A 13,511-nucleotide genomic window follows, 5' to 3' on the forward strand; every position below is an offset into this window, starting at 1 on the left:
CGATAAATCTCTGAAAACTGTACTTGGACTAGTTGTTAAGAATCATGATTTTTTAGCTCCACTGTCGACTTCTTTTTGAAAACCACAAGTTTGATTGCTTTGATATTATACATATAGTTACTACAGGTAGACCTCTTGCAGATTTGTTCATTTCGTGATGATATCTTCAATTCTTCAATTGTCATTTTTGGTAAAATGTGATATTTTTTATAAAAACCGAGGGTGAAAACAATGCATAATCGATTCATGATAACAACATCAAAATAATACAATGGTAAAACTAAAACTACAAATAATAACATGCACATGAACTTGATGTTATTATAACTGACCTGATTTTTGTCTTTATTTTAGTCAGGGATGCCAAATTGAACTTGTTCTGGCATATTTTGCCCAGTTCAATGACATGATTAACATTATAACCTTGCCACTTGCAATTTTGGCAGAACATCAGATTGGACACATTTTATGACATGAAAATTCCTCTCATTTCATTGAATGTTTCGATTATAAAAACCTCCATTGTACCTAAAATAGCATCGTTTGGCCAGTTCAGTGACATTACTAATATTATAACCTTGCACCTGATCTTGGCATGACATTGTAAAAAGACCTTCAAGATCTAACATTTTTTATGACATGAAAAATTCTCAAAACTTTCATTAAATGTGTTGGATTATAGGAGCCTCCCTTTGTACCTAAAGTGGAAGCCATTTCACCCACTCCATGTGATGAAGAGTTGCCTTCTAAACTGTCAAAGGAAGAGTTGTTACAGTCTATGGAGAAAGTAGATAGAGAGATCGCTAAGGTTGAATCTCAAATCAATAACCTCAAGAAGAAACAGGTAAATTTATACAAATTTTTACATTCTATAAAAAGGGAATATTATTTACTGGGATGCATTATATGGGATTTGACATTGAGTGGATATTTACTAGACTGTGAATTTTTGGTTTTTGGAAGCCAACATGATACATGTACATATCGTATTTGCTCTAATAGCAGCAATTCTGCTAATGTAAATGACTGAGGTGTGTCCAGGATCCAAATAAAGACATATTTCATTGTTCAAAAATGATTTGTGTTTATTAATATGCTCTTCTATTTGAGATGTGCTTTTAATAAAGCCTGAAATTATGCGATCTATATAATTTCTGCTATTAGAATTTTCATGATTTGCATAAGGGCATTTGTGAGGACACCATTTGGGGAAAGACCTGACTATGTGTCTTAAAACCCAAGTGAAATGTTCGTTGCTGCACAATTTAGCAATTATGAGGCTAAATAAATTCACAACAAGCAAAAGTAAAACACAGCATGAAGTTCAGCCTATTACACTATTGCATGAAATTGTGTTTTAGCAGTATTTTGTGGTAATATTGAAGATTTACACGTGTTCTTAACTTCATCATCCAGATTTCTATCGTTGTATGTTTTAATACATGTTTTAATGTACCGGTTTGTCTTTTTTCATTATTATCCTGTTCGTTATGAGACTCATAGCATCATACACACAGCGTGTGAAATACTTTGTTTTGTTCACATGAAATTCAAACTTTGCACAAAGACCATCGTCCTTTAATTAGACCTGGTCATTTTGTTGCTTGCAGCATGAGTTAGAAGAAAATGCAACTAGACCAGCAGATCCTGAGAAGTCTCCATCTCCTGAACCTATACCTCATGAGACTAAACATCAGAGTGTAGTTCAGATTATTTATGCTGAGAATAGGGTGAGTGTTTTTACATAGCAGCCAACTAATATTTTGGTTCATTTCATGAAATATTTGTTCATTTCATGCTCTATTGTAGGCTGGAGCAGATAATATGAGGTTATTTTGAGGATACCTCAAAGTATGCACTCAGACGGTACAGCTGCATATTGGCCGACGCGCAGCAAAATGTGTAGAACAGAATCAGCGAACTTCCTTGTGTGGAGACCGGATAATCTCTGGTGGCAGCCATGTTTGTTTTTATTATTAGAAGACGCTTACATGTGTAATCATTCTATATTTGGAATGCGCATTTCCTTATATGATAGGATGAAAATACCCTGTAAAATACCGCAAAATTATGGCACGCTGTAACTTGTGGCGTTATGATGAGGTTATGGAGATGTATGGATACAGATACAGAATTCTGTGCAGACTACACATTTGCATATCGATTCGCTTGGCCATTCTTGACAATCAGTTGATTTACATTTAGTCTTTCAATTTTTAGTCTTAAAATTGATCAATTCCACTTTATGGATGTACATACATGTTTTATTGCTCTCCAAATGACCAGTGTGATGACAAGCTCCTTCCCTTCTCGTACATCCATTCTCTACTGTGAATACACACATGAATTCTGACAGGTTCTCCCAGTAATGTATCAATGAATAAAATATCATGGGTAAGTTTTAAGTTGAGTCCTCAAGTATTAACAAGATATTTTTATTTTTGTTGTTACAGAGGAAAGCAGAAGAAGCCCATAATATGCTTGCTCACCTTGGGCCTAAGATTGAGTTTGTAAGTCTATTTTCTAAGATGAAAAAAATTTGAATAATTTTGCTTTTGCTCTGTCAGTGCTTTATGTAAGCAGCAGAGGTGTGATGCACTGTACCAATAAAATATGCCTTTTTGGCCATAATATAATGGTTCACTATACAATAAATGTAATTTTTGAGTATGCTTTATTGGTGATGTGCTTCTAATAGAGCAAATGAGATATTTTTAGAACTACTCAACCAATTTCAGAACCGCACTATACACTATAATTTTCTCCCCAATAAATTTAGAATCTTTCATATTGACTAATTTTTGAAAGAATATGTCTCATAGTACTAAAAACTAAAGTTAAACAAATTTTATTTCTTCTAGCCAATGTACAACCAGCCGTCAGATAGTGCACAGTATCAAGAGAATATCAGAACGTGAGTAAACTTCTTATTTTTGTAAAAGAAGATGATTAAGTGGAAAATGCCTGACAACAACAAAGGATTAGATTATGTGCAGTATTGTATATTAATATAGTCACCTTGCCTAATACACATATTAAGTTTCTGTCATGCTTCATAGCCAATGTTCTGTTGTAGATTTCTATCAAATTAATATATAAATGTAAAGTATAATTGAACTTTGGCCAAGCTGAATAAGATTCCATTCAGTTTAATAATTTATTGTAAAATACTTTATTTTAGCTGGAATTAATTTTCACTGAAAAGACTTTTTTTTCGCAGTGTTTTTGCGAGTTGAATGTAAAATATAGCAAAAATAGTATATTCGCTAGATTTTATTTTCAGCGAAAAATAACGAAAATTAATTACAAGTAAAAATAAAGTTTTTTATTGTAATACATTTTGAGATTGATATTTGAAACCAATGTTGCTTATAGTAGAGCAAGTACAGGAGTTCCAAATAAACCATGCTACAACGCAATAATGTTTACAACTATTTTTTTTTTACCATAGAAACCTGGAAATGAGGAAAAAACTTATTCTGTTTTTTAAAAGAAGAAATCATGCCAGAAAATTACGGGTAAAGATATTTTTGACATGTGAATTATTGGTTGTGCAAATAGTCAGTATTATATACAGTATAAAGTCCATGTTGTTAACACTTCAATTCCATTCTATTATCCTCCGCATGTCACTTACAGCAAGTCTCAGAAATATTGAGGCAGCCAATTTACAAACTCACTAGCGAATTGGCTAACTGCTTTGGTTTTGCCTAAACGGTTGGCTTTCGAATCTCGCTGGCGCCATCTTGCGGTCACGCTCACTTGAGACGAATCTATGTAAGAGTAGGGGACGATCCTCATACTTTAGGAGCTAATCAGTGACGGTCTTACAGTTAGATGGCGATTTCGCTTTGGAATATACTAGGGAAAGTGTTCTATGCTCTGCGTGTCCACACAAAAACGACGAATGAGGTCGATTTTTTCAGCGGTTGGCCTAATGTTACCCCAATGGATCGTTTGAGTGTGACGAAAGTTTGTTATTTTCTCCCCGATTTGTAAGAAACTGTTTCTCAACTTGTCTATTTAGTTTCAAGCAGTGTTCAAGAAGGTTAACTTCATGTAATAAATTTTGGTGGATTAATCGCATTTATAATATTATCACGCCAGCTGACTGGCCATTTTCGAGCTCAAATCATTCAGGGGAATCCAGACATGTACCAGCCTGAGGATGCGTAAAAACATTCTATGTCCCCTAATGCAATATAGAATCGCCAAGAGTGGACGCGATCACAAACCAGCGCCAGCGTGATTCGAAAGCCAACCGTTTAGTCAAAACCCAAGCAGTTAGCCAATTCGCTAGCGAGTTTGCAAATTGGCTGCCCCACTACTTCTGAGACTTGCTGTAATGTGTTCTTGAGTTACTTCAGAGTAGTCTCATCAACAAATATACATGGATCTTTTTACAATTAATGTAAAAGCATTATTTTTTACTGAGTTTACATCAACATTCTTTGTATCACAAGTAGGAGCCTGTTGGTCTATGGAACATTTTTATCTTGGGAAAACCTGTAATTCATACCATATTTTCTCAGCTAATACACAATGCAACATTTTTATTTGCTCTTTAGTAATACATGTGCTTTGTAAAATACAAAAGATTTATCTATAGTCAAAATAAGTTGTATTTTAATATTTCAGTATACAACAAATGTTATTTTATATTTGTTCTATTGGAAATGTAATTCCAATAAGCAATTACTGTAGGTTTGAAATATTGTGTCATTTACCTTCTCTGAATTTAAATTGCCATTACAATATTTATATTTGTAGGAGCGTTTTCTATGTGAACGATATGATCAGTTATATGAAGCATGGGAAAAAAGAATGGAAAGAATTGAAAACACTGCTAAAAGAAGGTAATGATTTTCCCCTGTTATTCATCACCAATTTACTATTAAACTATTTTAATTTGTTCAGATTGATACCTTTTCTGTTTATGCAGGGATTTTGTTAAACAAGGGAGCAGGGTCGCAGCACCCTCATGCCATGGCTATGCACCCCCTTACCCTGGGGAGCAGATCCTCTTGCAACCATAAAATTCTGAATGACCAGGGATCACAACTGTGACTTGTCTGATAGTAATTTTGGCCCCAAGGAAGCCATAGAATACTCCATTGTAATTATAATTATCAAAAACTCCACACCACTTGGTGGCACTGCTGAATTGCAGTGATCCCTCTTGCAGTTTTTTTCTAGAAAAACCCCTGTTATGTGTGACATAATGAGCATTTATTACATTCAGAAATTTCACAATGTTTGGAGACTGTTACTTTGGCTTGTATATTTGTATCATTGTCATTAGTGTGTCAAGTATGTAACAGGGAAATAGGGAGTTCGTGTTAGTGAGTAACTTGTCAGTCAAACAGTGTAGATTTTAGTCTTCTTTGAAAGTTTTACATGTATTCTGATTGTCGTGGCATTTGACAGACATAAATGATCTCACATCTCGTTCACAGAGCAAAAGATGCTAAGATTCGTGAGTTTTATGAGAAACAGTTTCCTGAGATTCGTAAACAAAGAGAGCAACAAGAAAGATTTACCAGGTAAGAGGATCCTCATGTTGAAATAACATTGGTTGGACAAGTTGCCCATGCTGTCATAAAAAGGTGTGCATTATCAGACCAAACCAATTTTTTTGTATGCATCAATTGAATTTGTTTACTTTTAGCAAAAAACTGAAGAATTTGTTTCCGTCGTCTAAACTCAGTTCAGTGTTTAAGAAATTCCTCAATTTGCAACCCTGCTTATTATACCCAGGAAAGATTGAATTAATTGCACTATCCTTGCTTTCACAATCAAACATTTTGCTGATCTGTAAGTTGTTTTCTGTTAAAAATAAATTTTGCACATTATGTTTTAATTCTTAAATGATAAAAAAAGGACACTGTTAGTTTGTGAATAAGAAAGACTCCCATCTTTAGACCATACATTAGGTGATATTTCCTTCAACTGCGAGATCTCATGAGTTGCATGAAAGACGCATGTTGTACTTCCTCTACAATAAACAATTTGATTTTGGACTCAAATTTCTTTTATTTCTAAGCTCACATTGAAAGGTCGATCTTTGACAGGAGATTATTGCATTTGAATATCCCTACTTCATCAAAATTAACCCATCCTCAAATGTGTACAGCACATTATTAAGCATGAAATATCCCATAATACTTTTGCATTTGTTGAAACTCATGTGTTGTTTGTCTCCAATACGACACTATGACTTTTGTCGTCCTGTTTTTACGTTCAATTTCACGCATAATTCAGGATATCGCAGTGAACAGAAAATGGTCTATTCCTGAAAAACACAAATCATGATGCTGTGTTGTCTGATGATACTTTTGGTGGGTGCAGCTAATTCTCAATGCCTACATGCACACTGTATATGTTGGTAAATTACAACCCTGGGCTAGTGCTATGTAACAGTGTATCCTGATTAGTGTTCTTTGTTCTATTTGTTGTGTACTTAGTCGAGCTGGTGGGAGAAGTAACTGGGGTAACATTGCCAGAAGTGATGCAGAGCTAGCTGAGATAGTAGATGGACTGAGTGAACAAGAAGCCAATGAGAGACATGTGAGAAGTCTAGCTGTGATTCCTCCTATGCTTTATGATGCTCAACAAAAACGCATTAAATTTATTAACAACAATGGTAAGTTGAACTGATTTATTTTGTCTCGTGTGGAAAATGTTGCACATTTTATGAGTCTGAGATAAAAGAAATTGTATAGCAATCATAGCATTTTGATCTTTGAGATAACAAGTCAGTAAGTGGCGTAATGAAAATTCAGCCTTATAAATGCCTTGAATGATTTTATTCAAACTTAGGCCAGACTTTTTTTTATTCCTTATTTCGCGAGTTTTTATAAGGCAATTTTTCTGAGGAGTTCAGAAAAAAAATAAAATCAATTCTTTTTTTCCATCAGATTTGTGTGATTCTCAAAGACTTGTAAGTGAGATCATTGATCGGAGAGAAGAAATGAAATAAAATGTTATTCCATGTATAACCTTGTTTCTCATCTGCGCGAGACTTCAGTACTTTGATCATGATACTGCCACGAAAATGCAACTTGGATTTGTTATGCGGCAGGCGGTAAAAAAATGAAGATAAAAATAATATTTTTTAGCATTTTTTTGCGCTTACAAGTCGGCGGGCGCGAGAAATTATGCTGAAATGACAAATTATATTATTATTTCATTTTCGGCTCCTGTTCATTCGGCGGGTTCGCGAAACAAAGGATAATAAAAGTCTGGCCTTATCACTCATGATGGGTCACTGATGCAGGCCATCTTTTTAGCTTCGCTGTCAACTTTGTCAAGCAGAGCTCATCATACATGTATGAGTGATTGTCCATCGTTGTCCTTGTCAACTTTTAACTTTTTCAACTTCTTTTTGCTTTGATATATGTACTATGAGCAGACCTCTTTTAGATTTGTTCATTTTGTGATATCTCTAATTCTGATGAATATTTTTGTCATTTTGGGGGGAAAAAATGATATTTGTGACTTCTTGTTAAAAACCGCAAGCCTGATTGCTTTGATATTATGCATATAACATATAGGTACCTCAGGTGGAATTCTCTCAGATTTGTTTATTTCGTGATGATATTTTCAATTCTTTAATTTTCATGAATATTTCTGTCATTTTTTTAAGAACCTCAAGTCCCATTGCATTGATAGTATACATATAAGTACTACAGGTGGTCCTCTCTTAGGTTCGTTCTTTTCGTGATGATATCTTCATTTCTCCAATTTTGATGAATATTTTTGTCATTTTTGGTAAAAAGTGATATTTTCGACATCTTGTTGAAAGAAGCAAATCTGATTGCTTTGATACTATACATATAAATACCTCAGGTGGACCTCTCTCAAGTGGAGCTACATGTATCTCAGCCGAGAGCCTGCTTATTTCATGATTTGATTCAAAAAGGCCAACTGGTTTATGTGTGGATTTTGCACAATATGAGAATGATATTATTCCTAGGAACTGTAACGTTGAACAAAATGTGGATATAGTCCCATGAAGTAACGCCATATTTTTAACTTGTTGAATACTCTCCTAATATTGTTTATAATTGACACTGTCACTAAAGGGGGGACTATGTCATTGACAGTTGAGTTGTGTACTTTGATTTAAGGGTTAATAGAAGACATGATGAAGGAATTCAAGGAGAAACAACTACTAAACGTGTGGACAGATCCTGAAAAACAGATATTTAAAGAAAAGTATATTCAATTTCCAAAGAACTTTCAAATGATTGCATCTTTTCTGGAAAGGAAGGTAATAATTTCAAAATTGTTGGATTGGGTACAGGGTTATAAGCAGAAATTTGAAAGTGTCTGTCTAAAAACTTTATCAAAATGAAAAGAAGCAGTTGGTACTGTAAAATCTGTATTAAAAGCTGCAGCTTCTATTGAAATGGTACAATGTAACAGATGGGATGCGGCATCTATTAGAGCATCTACACATATGAGGAATGATATATTTTTGGGTCTCAATTGTTTAAAAAGAATGGGGGCGGCTTCTGTTAGGGATGCAGCTTCTAATACAGATTTTACGGTAGTCTGTAACCATAGTCATGTAGTCTATTTATTTTGATTATTTATGGTTATTTTGTAATTTACAAGTTTGTAAAGATTTTTTCTGTCAAATGAAATTTTGTACCCCTGTAAATTGTGGAGTGCTGGTCTAAAATGAAAATCAGCTGACTAAAAGTCTGATGGAATATAATAAATGTAATGTGGCTAACTTACATTGATGCTGCAGGTTGGCGTCTTCTACACCGATCTGACGCATAAGGCGCAAGGTGTGCCCGGAGTTTGTTCGAAATTTCGAACGTTTTGAAGTCAATCGTCGATTGCCACGTATTTTACGGATATATTAAATCGTTTCAGGGACCTGTTTACTAAATAATGATAAATGAAACTTAGAAAACATGTAAGAACAAACTGGGCCCAAATTGCGCAAATTTGCAATAAGTTTACGCTGCTAGTGTCTAGTTCAGAAGGAGTTCTACGTGTGATTTCATCGCGTTCAAGAACGTTCTATTTTCGAACTCGTTGAAACCGGAAATTGCGCAAGTATTTTCGAACTTCAAACACAAACTTGATTATCGTTATTATGTGTTAGTTTCTGTTGTTTCAAAGATTGAATTAGTTATGATATTAATATTTCACTCACTAAACAATATGTCACTAAAATACGTGATTAAAAAACAACTTAAATTGGAAAAAACATTATCAAGTTCTGTGTATAAACACTAGTGTAAAGGGGCGATGGAGCGCTATTTTCGCCAAAATCGGCTAGTAAGGCCTCATATGACACAGGTCTGTGCTGGGACAGCGCTTCCTGTGATGACACAACGGCTAACTTATTGTCATTTATCTGAATACATGCACTACTAAGAAAGCAAATACACTGTAACTAATTTCATATTCTTAAATTATTTTGACCAAAGATACATCTTTTTTTTTATTATTTAATTTTAGACTGTACCCGTTAATAATATATTTTCAACACTAAACAACAATATTATTACTACTGTTCAAAATTAAGGCTCTAAATAAATAAATCGAACTCTCTGCCAGTAAATTATTGATCTTAGAATATATTGACATACTAGTATGGCAGATAACACCCAGAACATGTATATATATATTCCACTTTTCAACTGTAGTCAGTCCTACAAATAAAAAAACAAAACATATATAAGTCTTATGCCGACCATGGTCATTTAATATGCATGTTATAACTCACCACTCAACACAAAATGACCCTGATAAAAAAATTACGTAATTGATGGTAAATTTGTAACTGATCTGTAAAATGTTATCACACCTGAAATTATTACACAGACCATAGATACGTGTTTGTTATTGAATATATGCACTACTAACAGAATATACGGTATTATTTAATAATCCTTAGAGTGTTCCTGACTGTGTACTTTTCTACTATCTGACAAAGAAAAATGAAAATTATAAACAATCTGTAAGGAAGACAGCAATAAAAAAACGAGGCTTCAGGAAAGGTCGTAATGATGATGATAAAGATGATAAATATTATGATGAACAGTAAGTAGTTATTGATTTTCTCTCTGGTATTCACCACCTGTGGTATGCTGTTTACTCAGTTGTTAGAATAGTGCTTGTCAGATAGGACACTAAGTTGTAGTGCTGTTACTGTTCTCAGTGCATGTAAAAACCTGGTATCCTACCTGAAAATAACAGAAGATTTCCACAGGATATCTAGAATCTTCTCTAACGGACACTCTGAATATGAGATCTTCTTCTTTTGGTTGTTATAGACATAAATATTAAATTTTCCACAAACAATTTTTTTTTTAAATGAATTTGTGTTATTCAATGTATGCTTGTCATTGCCAGTTTTAAGTTTGTGTAAAACTTTCAATAACAACCACATGTTAAACATACATAGTGTGATTTGTTTCCTTGTTTTCAAGCTTGCTGTTAATATACACTTTTTGGGATGCCACAATTGCTTTTATGGAACAACTTTAGCAGGAAGAAATCTCTATTGCTTTGTGTGCACTTTAGATTTGTAATTTGTTTTCAATTAAAATCCTAAATGTCTATTGCTTCTCTGGGAAATGAAATGAAATGAAATTATTTTTTGTTTGTTTCAGTGACAAAGATAAACATGACATGGATGATGAAGAGCATGGAAATCCGAGTCATGAAGTAGATGTTGGTATGCCAGTAGACGGTGAGTTTACTGCTGCAACTATGTGATATTCATGTAGGTTAAACGCTAGTGTTATCAGCTGTGTTCGTGGTGATTATGTAAGTCTGAACACTAGTGTTATCAGCTGTGTTTGTGGTGATTATGTAAGGTTAAACACTAGTGTTATCAGTTGTGTTTGTGGTGATTATGTAAGGCTGAACACTAGTGTTATTAGCTGTGTTTGTGGTAATTATGTAAGGCTGAACACTAGTGTTATTAGCTGTGTGTGTGGTGATTATGTAAGGCTGAACACTAGTGTTATCAGCTGTGTGTGTGGTGATTATGTAAGGTTGAACACTAGTGTTATTAGCTGTGTGTGTGGTGATTATGTAAGGCTGAACACTAGTGTTATCAGCTGTGTTTGTGGTGATTATGTAAGGCTGAACACTAGTGTTATCAGCTGTGTTTGTGGTGATTATGTAAGGCTGAACACTAGTGTTATCAGCTGTTTGTGGTGGTGATTATGTAAGGCTGAACACTAGTGTTATCAGCTGTGTTTGTGGTGATTATGTAAGGTTAAACACTAGTGTTATCAGTTGTGTTTGTGGTGATTATGTAAGGCTGAACACTAGTGTTATTAGCTGTGTGTGTGGTGATTATGTAAGGCTGAACACTAGTGTTATCAGTTGTGTTTGTGGTGATTATGTAAGGTTAAACACTAGTGTTATCAGTTGTGTTTGTGGTGATTATGTAAGGCTGAACACTAGTGTTATTAGCTGTGTGTGTGGTGATTATGTAAGGCTGAACACTAGTGTTATTAGCTGTGTGTGTGGTGATTATGTAAGGCTGAACACTAGTGTTATCAGCTGTGTGTGTGGTGATTATGTAAGGTTGAACACTAGTGTTATTAGCTGTGTGTGTGGTGATTATGTAAGGCTGAACACTAGTGTTATCACCTGTGTTTGTGGTGATTATGTAAGGCTGAACACTAGTGTTATCAGCTGTTTGTGGTGGTGATTATGTAAGGCTGAACACTAGTGTTATCAGCTGTGTTTGTGGTGGTGATTATGTAAGGCTGAACACTAGTGTTATCAGCTGTGTTTGTGGTGATTATGTAAGGCTGAACACTAGTGTTATTAGCTGTGTGTGTGGTGATTATGTAAGGCTGAACACTAGTGTTATCAGCTGTGTGTGTGGTGATTATGTAAGGTTGAACACTAGTGTTATCAGCTGTGTTTGTGGTGATTATGTAAGGCTGAACACTAGTGTTATCAGCTGTGTTTGTGGTGATTATGTGAGTGTTCAACATTAGGTTTGGTATTTCTTATCACTTATCTCTGTAGTACCATCAATGTTCAAAAGCCTTCATTTATTTTCAAAATGCTTACTTTTTTTCTAGGTACTGCATGTTCGCTTTGTAAGAATCCACTAGATGCATATACACTGAGCAGACCAGTCAATAAAAGTAACTGTGATATGTTTGGTGTTAGAGAAAATGAAGTTACTCCAAATATGAGAGTATGCAGTAGTTGTAGATGCCGCTCATTCCGACGTAGATACGATCAGAAGTAAGTATGACCACAATTCGGTCTGTTTTCAGACAATCAAGTATTGGGAATTGTTTATTTTGGTTCTCTTTATGCGTGACTATCCTCTCGTATAAAGTGTGGTTTCTTATGCCTGTATATGCAGCAAAAATATAGCATTCCTGGAAGTCTCTTTCTGACTTCACCTGAACGGGAAACTGGAGGTACTGGGTCATGACACACAATGTTATAAATATGCACGAAGAATTCTTTGTCTTATATTCTAAATAAAGTAACTTTGTTTTTTTCCTTAGATGTCCTATTCCAACATGTAAGACTCCAAAACGCAAAGTACGAAGGTTAAAACCATTACCAAACAGGTGGACTGAAATCTCAGATGATCAAAAGAATGCTATTGCAGATGAACTAGGTTAGTATGCCCTGCATAACAAGCAATAGCAAGGTGATTTCCTCATAGCTAAGCCCTACTCGGAGGTATGTAAATGTACGGAAAAACAGCCATTGCGATTGTTGCTGCGAGTTCGCAATGGCAAAGAACAGGCGATTGCGGGTTCGCAATGGCAAAAAAAATGACGATTGAGAGTTCGCAATAGAACAAAAACAGTCGACTGAGAGTTAACAGTAACACATAAAACAAATGGCTGATTTATATTATCCGGGCATGGGCTCTTAGTCGGATAAATACGGTAGTAAATGTGGAAATACTTCCTAAAATACTATTGCATTTGTCGAATCTCAAGCGAGGCTTGATGCTATGACCTTTGTTTGTTCTATGGCTACGTGTGTCTTTAAAATGTCTGGCAATCAAATTGTTAAACCAAACCATTAGTGAGAATATGTCGTTTCAAGACTGACACTGGTGTACATACATGTTTCCTATTAGCATGCAAAATTAACATGTACATTGGTTCACATGGTAAATGATGGGCGAATCTTTCAAATTATATTACCCATGATGCACTACTGCAATCTCAGGGATTGCGGGGACAAACTTAAAAGAAACCAAAAGTTTATACGTCTTTTTAAATAGGTCTTACTGAGGAGATCAATAAGTGCTGTGCAGCTTGTTTTAATCGTATAGCTAGAAGGCTGGGCAGTGAAACAGAGCCTCCATCTGCATTTGACACTGAACCAAGTAAGTGTTCATTTCTTTTATATTCTTTACTAGTTTAAACCACTTTTCCCCCAGAGAGACAGATTTTCGCCAATTTGATTTATAAAATCAAAACCTATAGCTATGGCTGTTCCAATGGCAATGTATTTCCATGTGGTCAAAAATTAACTAAGAA

General features: G+C 34.8%; 1 protein-coding gene across 3 annotated transcripts in view; it reads left to right on the forward strand.

Annotated features, from left to right (window-relative positions):
• LOC102804781 (uncharacterized) overlaps nt 1-13,511 on the forward strand; it is a 55,239-nt gene that overhangs the window by 18,071 nt on the left and 23,657 nt on the right. For all 3 annotated transcript variants that reach the window (XM_085491067.1, XM_085491069.1, XM_085491068.1), the window contains exons 5-18: nt 683-844; nt 1,611-1,730; nt 2,454-2,510; nt 2,862-2,914; nt 3,452-3,518; nt 4,771-4,856; nt 5,457-5,543; nt 6,465-6,643; nt 8,130-8,272; nt 9,920-10,065; nt 10,638-10,717; nt 12,075-12,243; nt 12,516-12,631; nt 13,253-13,357. In XM_085491067.1, coding sequence (XP_085347193.1) covers nt 683-844; nt 1,611-1,730; nt 2,454-2,510; nt 2,862-2,914; nt 3,452-3,518; nt 4,771-4,856; nt 5,457-5,543; nt 6,465-6,643; nt 8,130-8,272; nt 9,920-10,065; nt 10,638-10,717; nt 12,075-12,243; nt 12,516-12,631; nt 13,253-13,357 — 1,570 coding nt within the window. The remainder of the gene's footprint in view (nt 1-682; nt 845-1,610; nt 1,731-2,453; nt 2,511-2,861; nt 2,915-3,451; nt 3,519-4,770; nt 4,857-5,456; nt 5,544-6,464; nt 6,644-8,129; nt 8,273-9,919; nt 10,066-10,637; nt 10,718-12,074; nt 12,244-12,515; nt 12,632-13,252; nt 13,358-13,511) is intronic.

Source organism: Saccoglossus kowalevskii, chromosome 16, assembly GCF_978046115.1.
Source record: "Saccoglossus kowalevskii chromosome 16, keSacKowa6.1, whole genome shotgun sequence".
Taxonomy (NCBI): domain Eukaryota; kingdom Metazoa; phylum Hemichordata; class Enteropneusta; family Harrimaniidae; genus Saccoglossus; species Saccoglossus kowalevskii.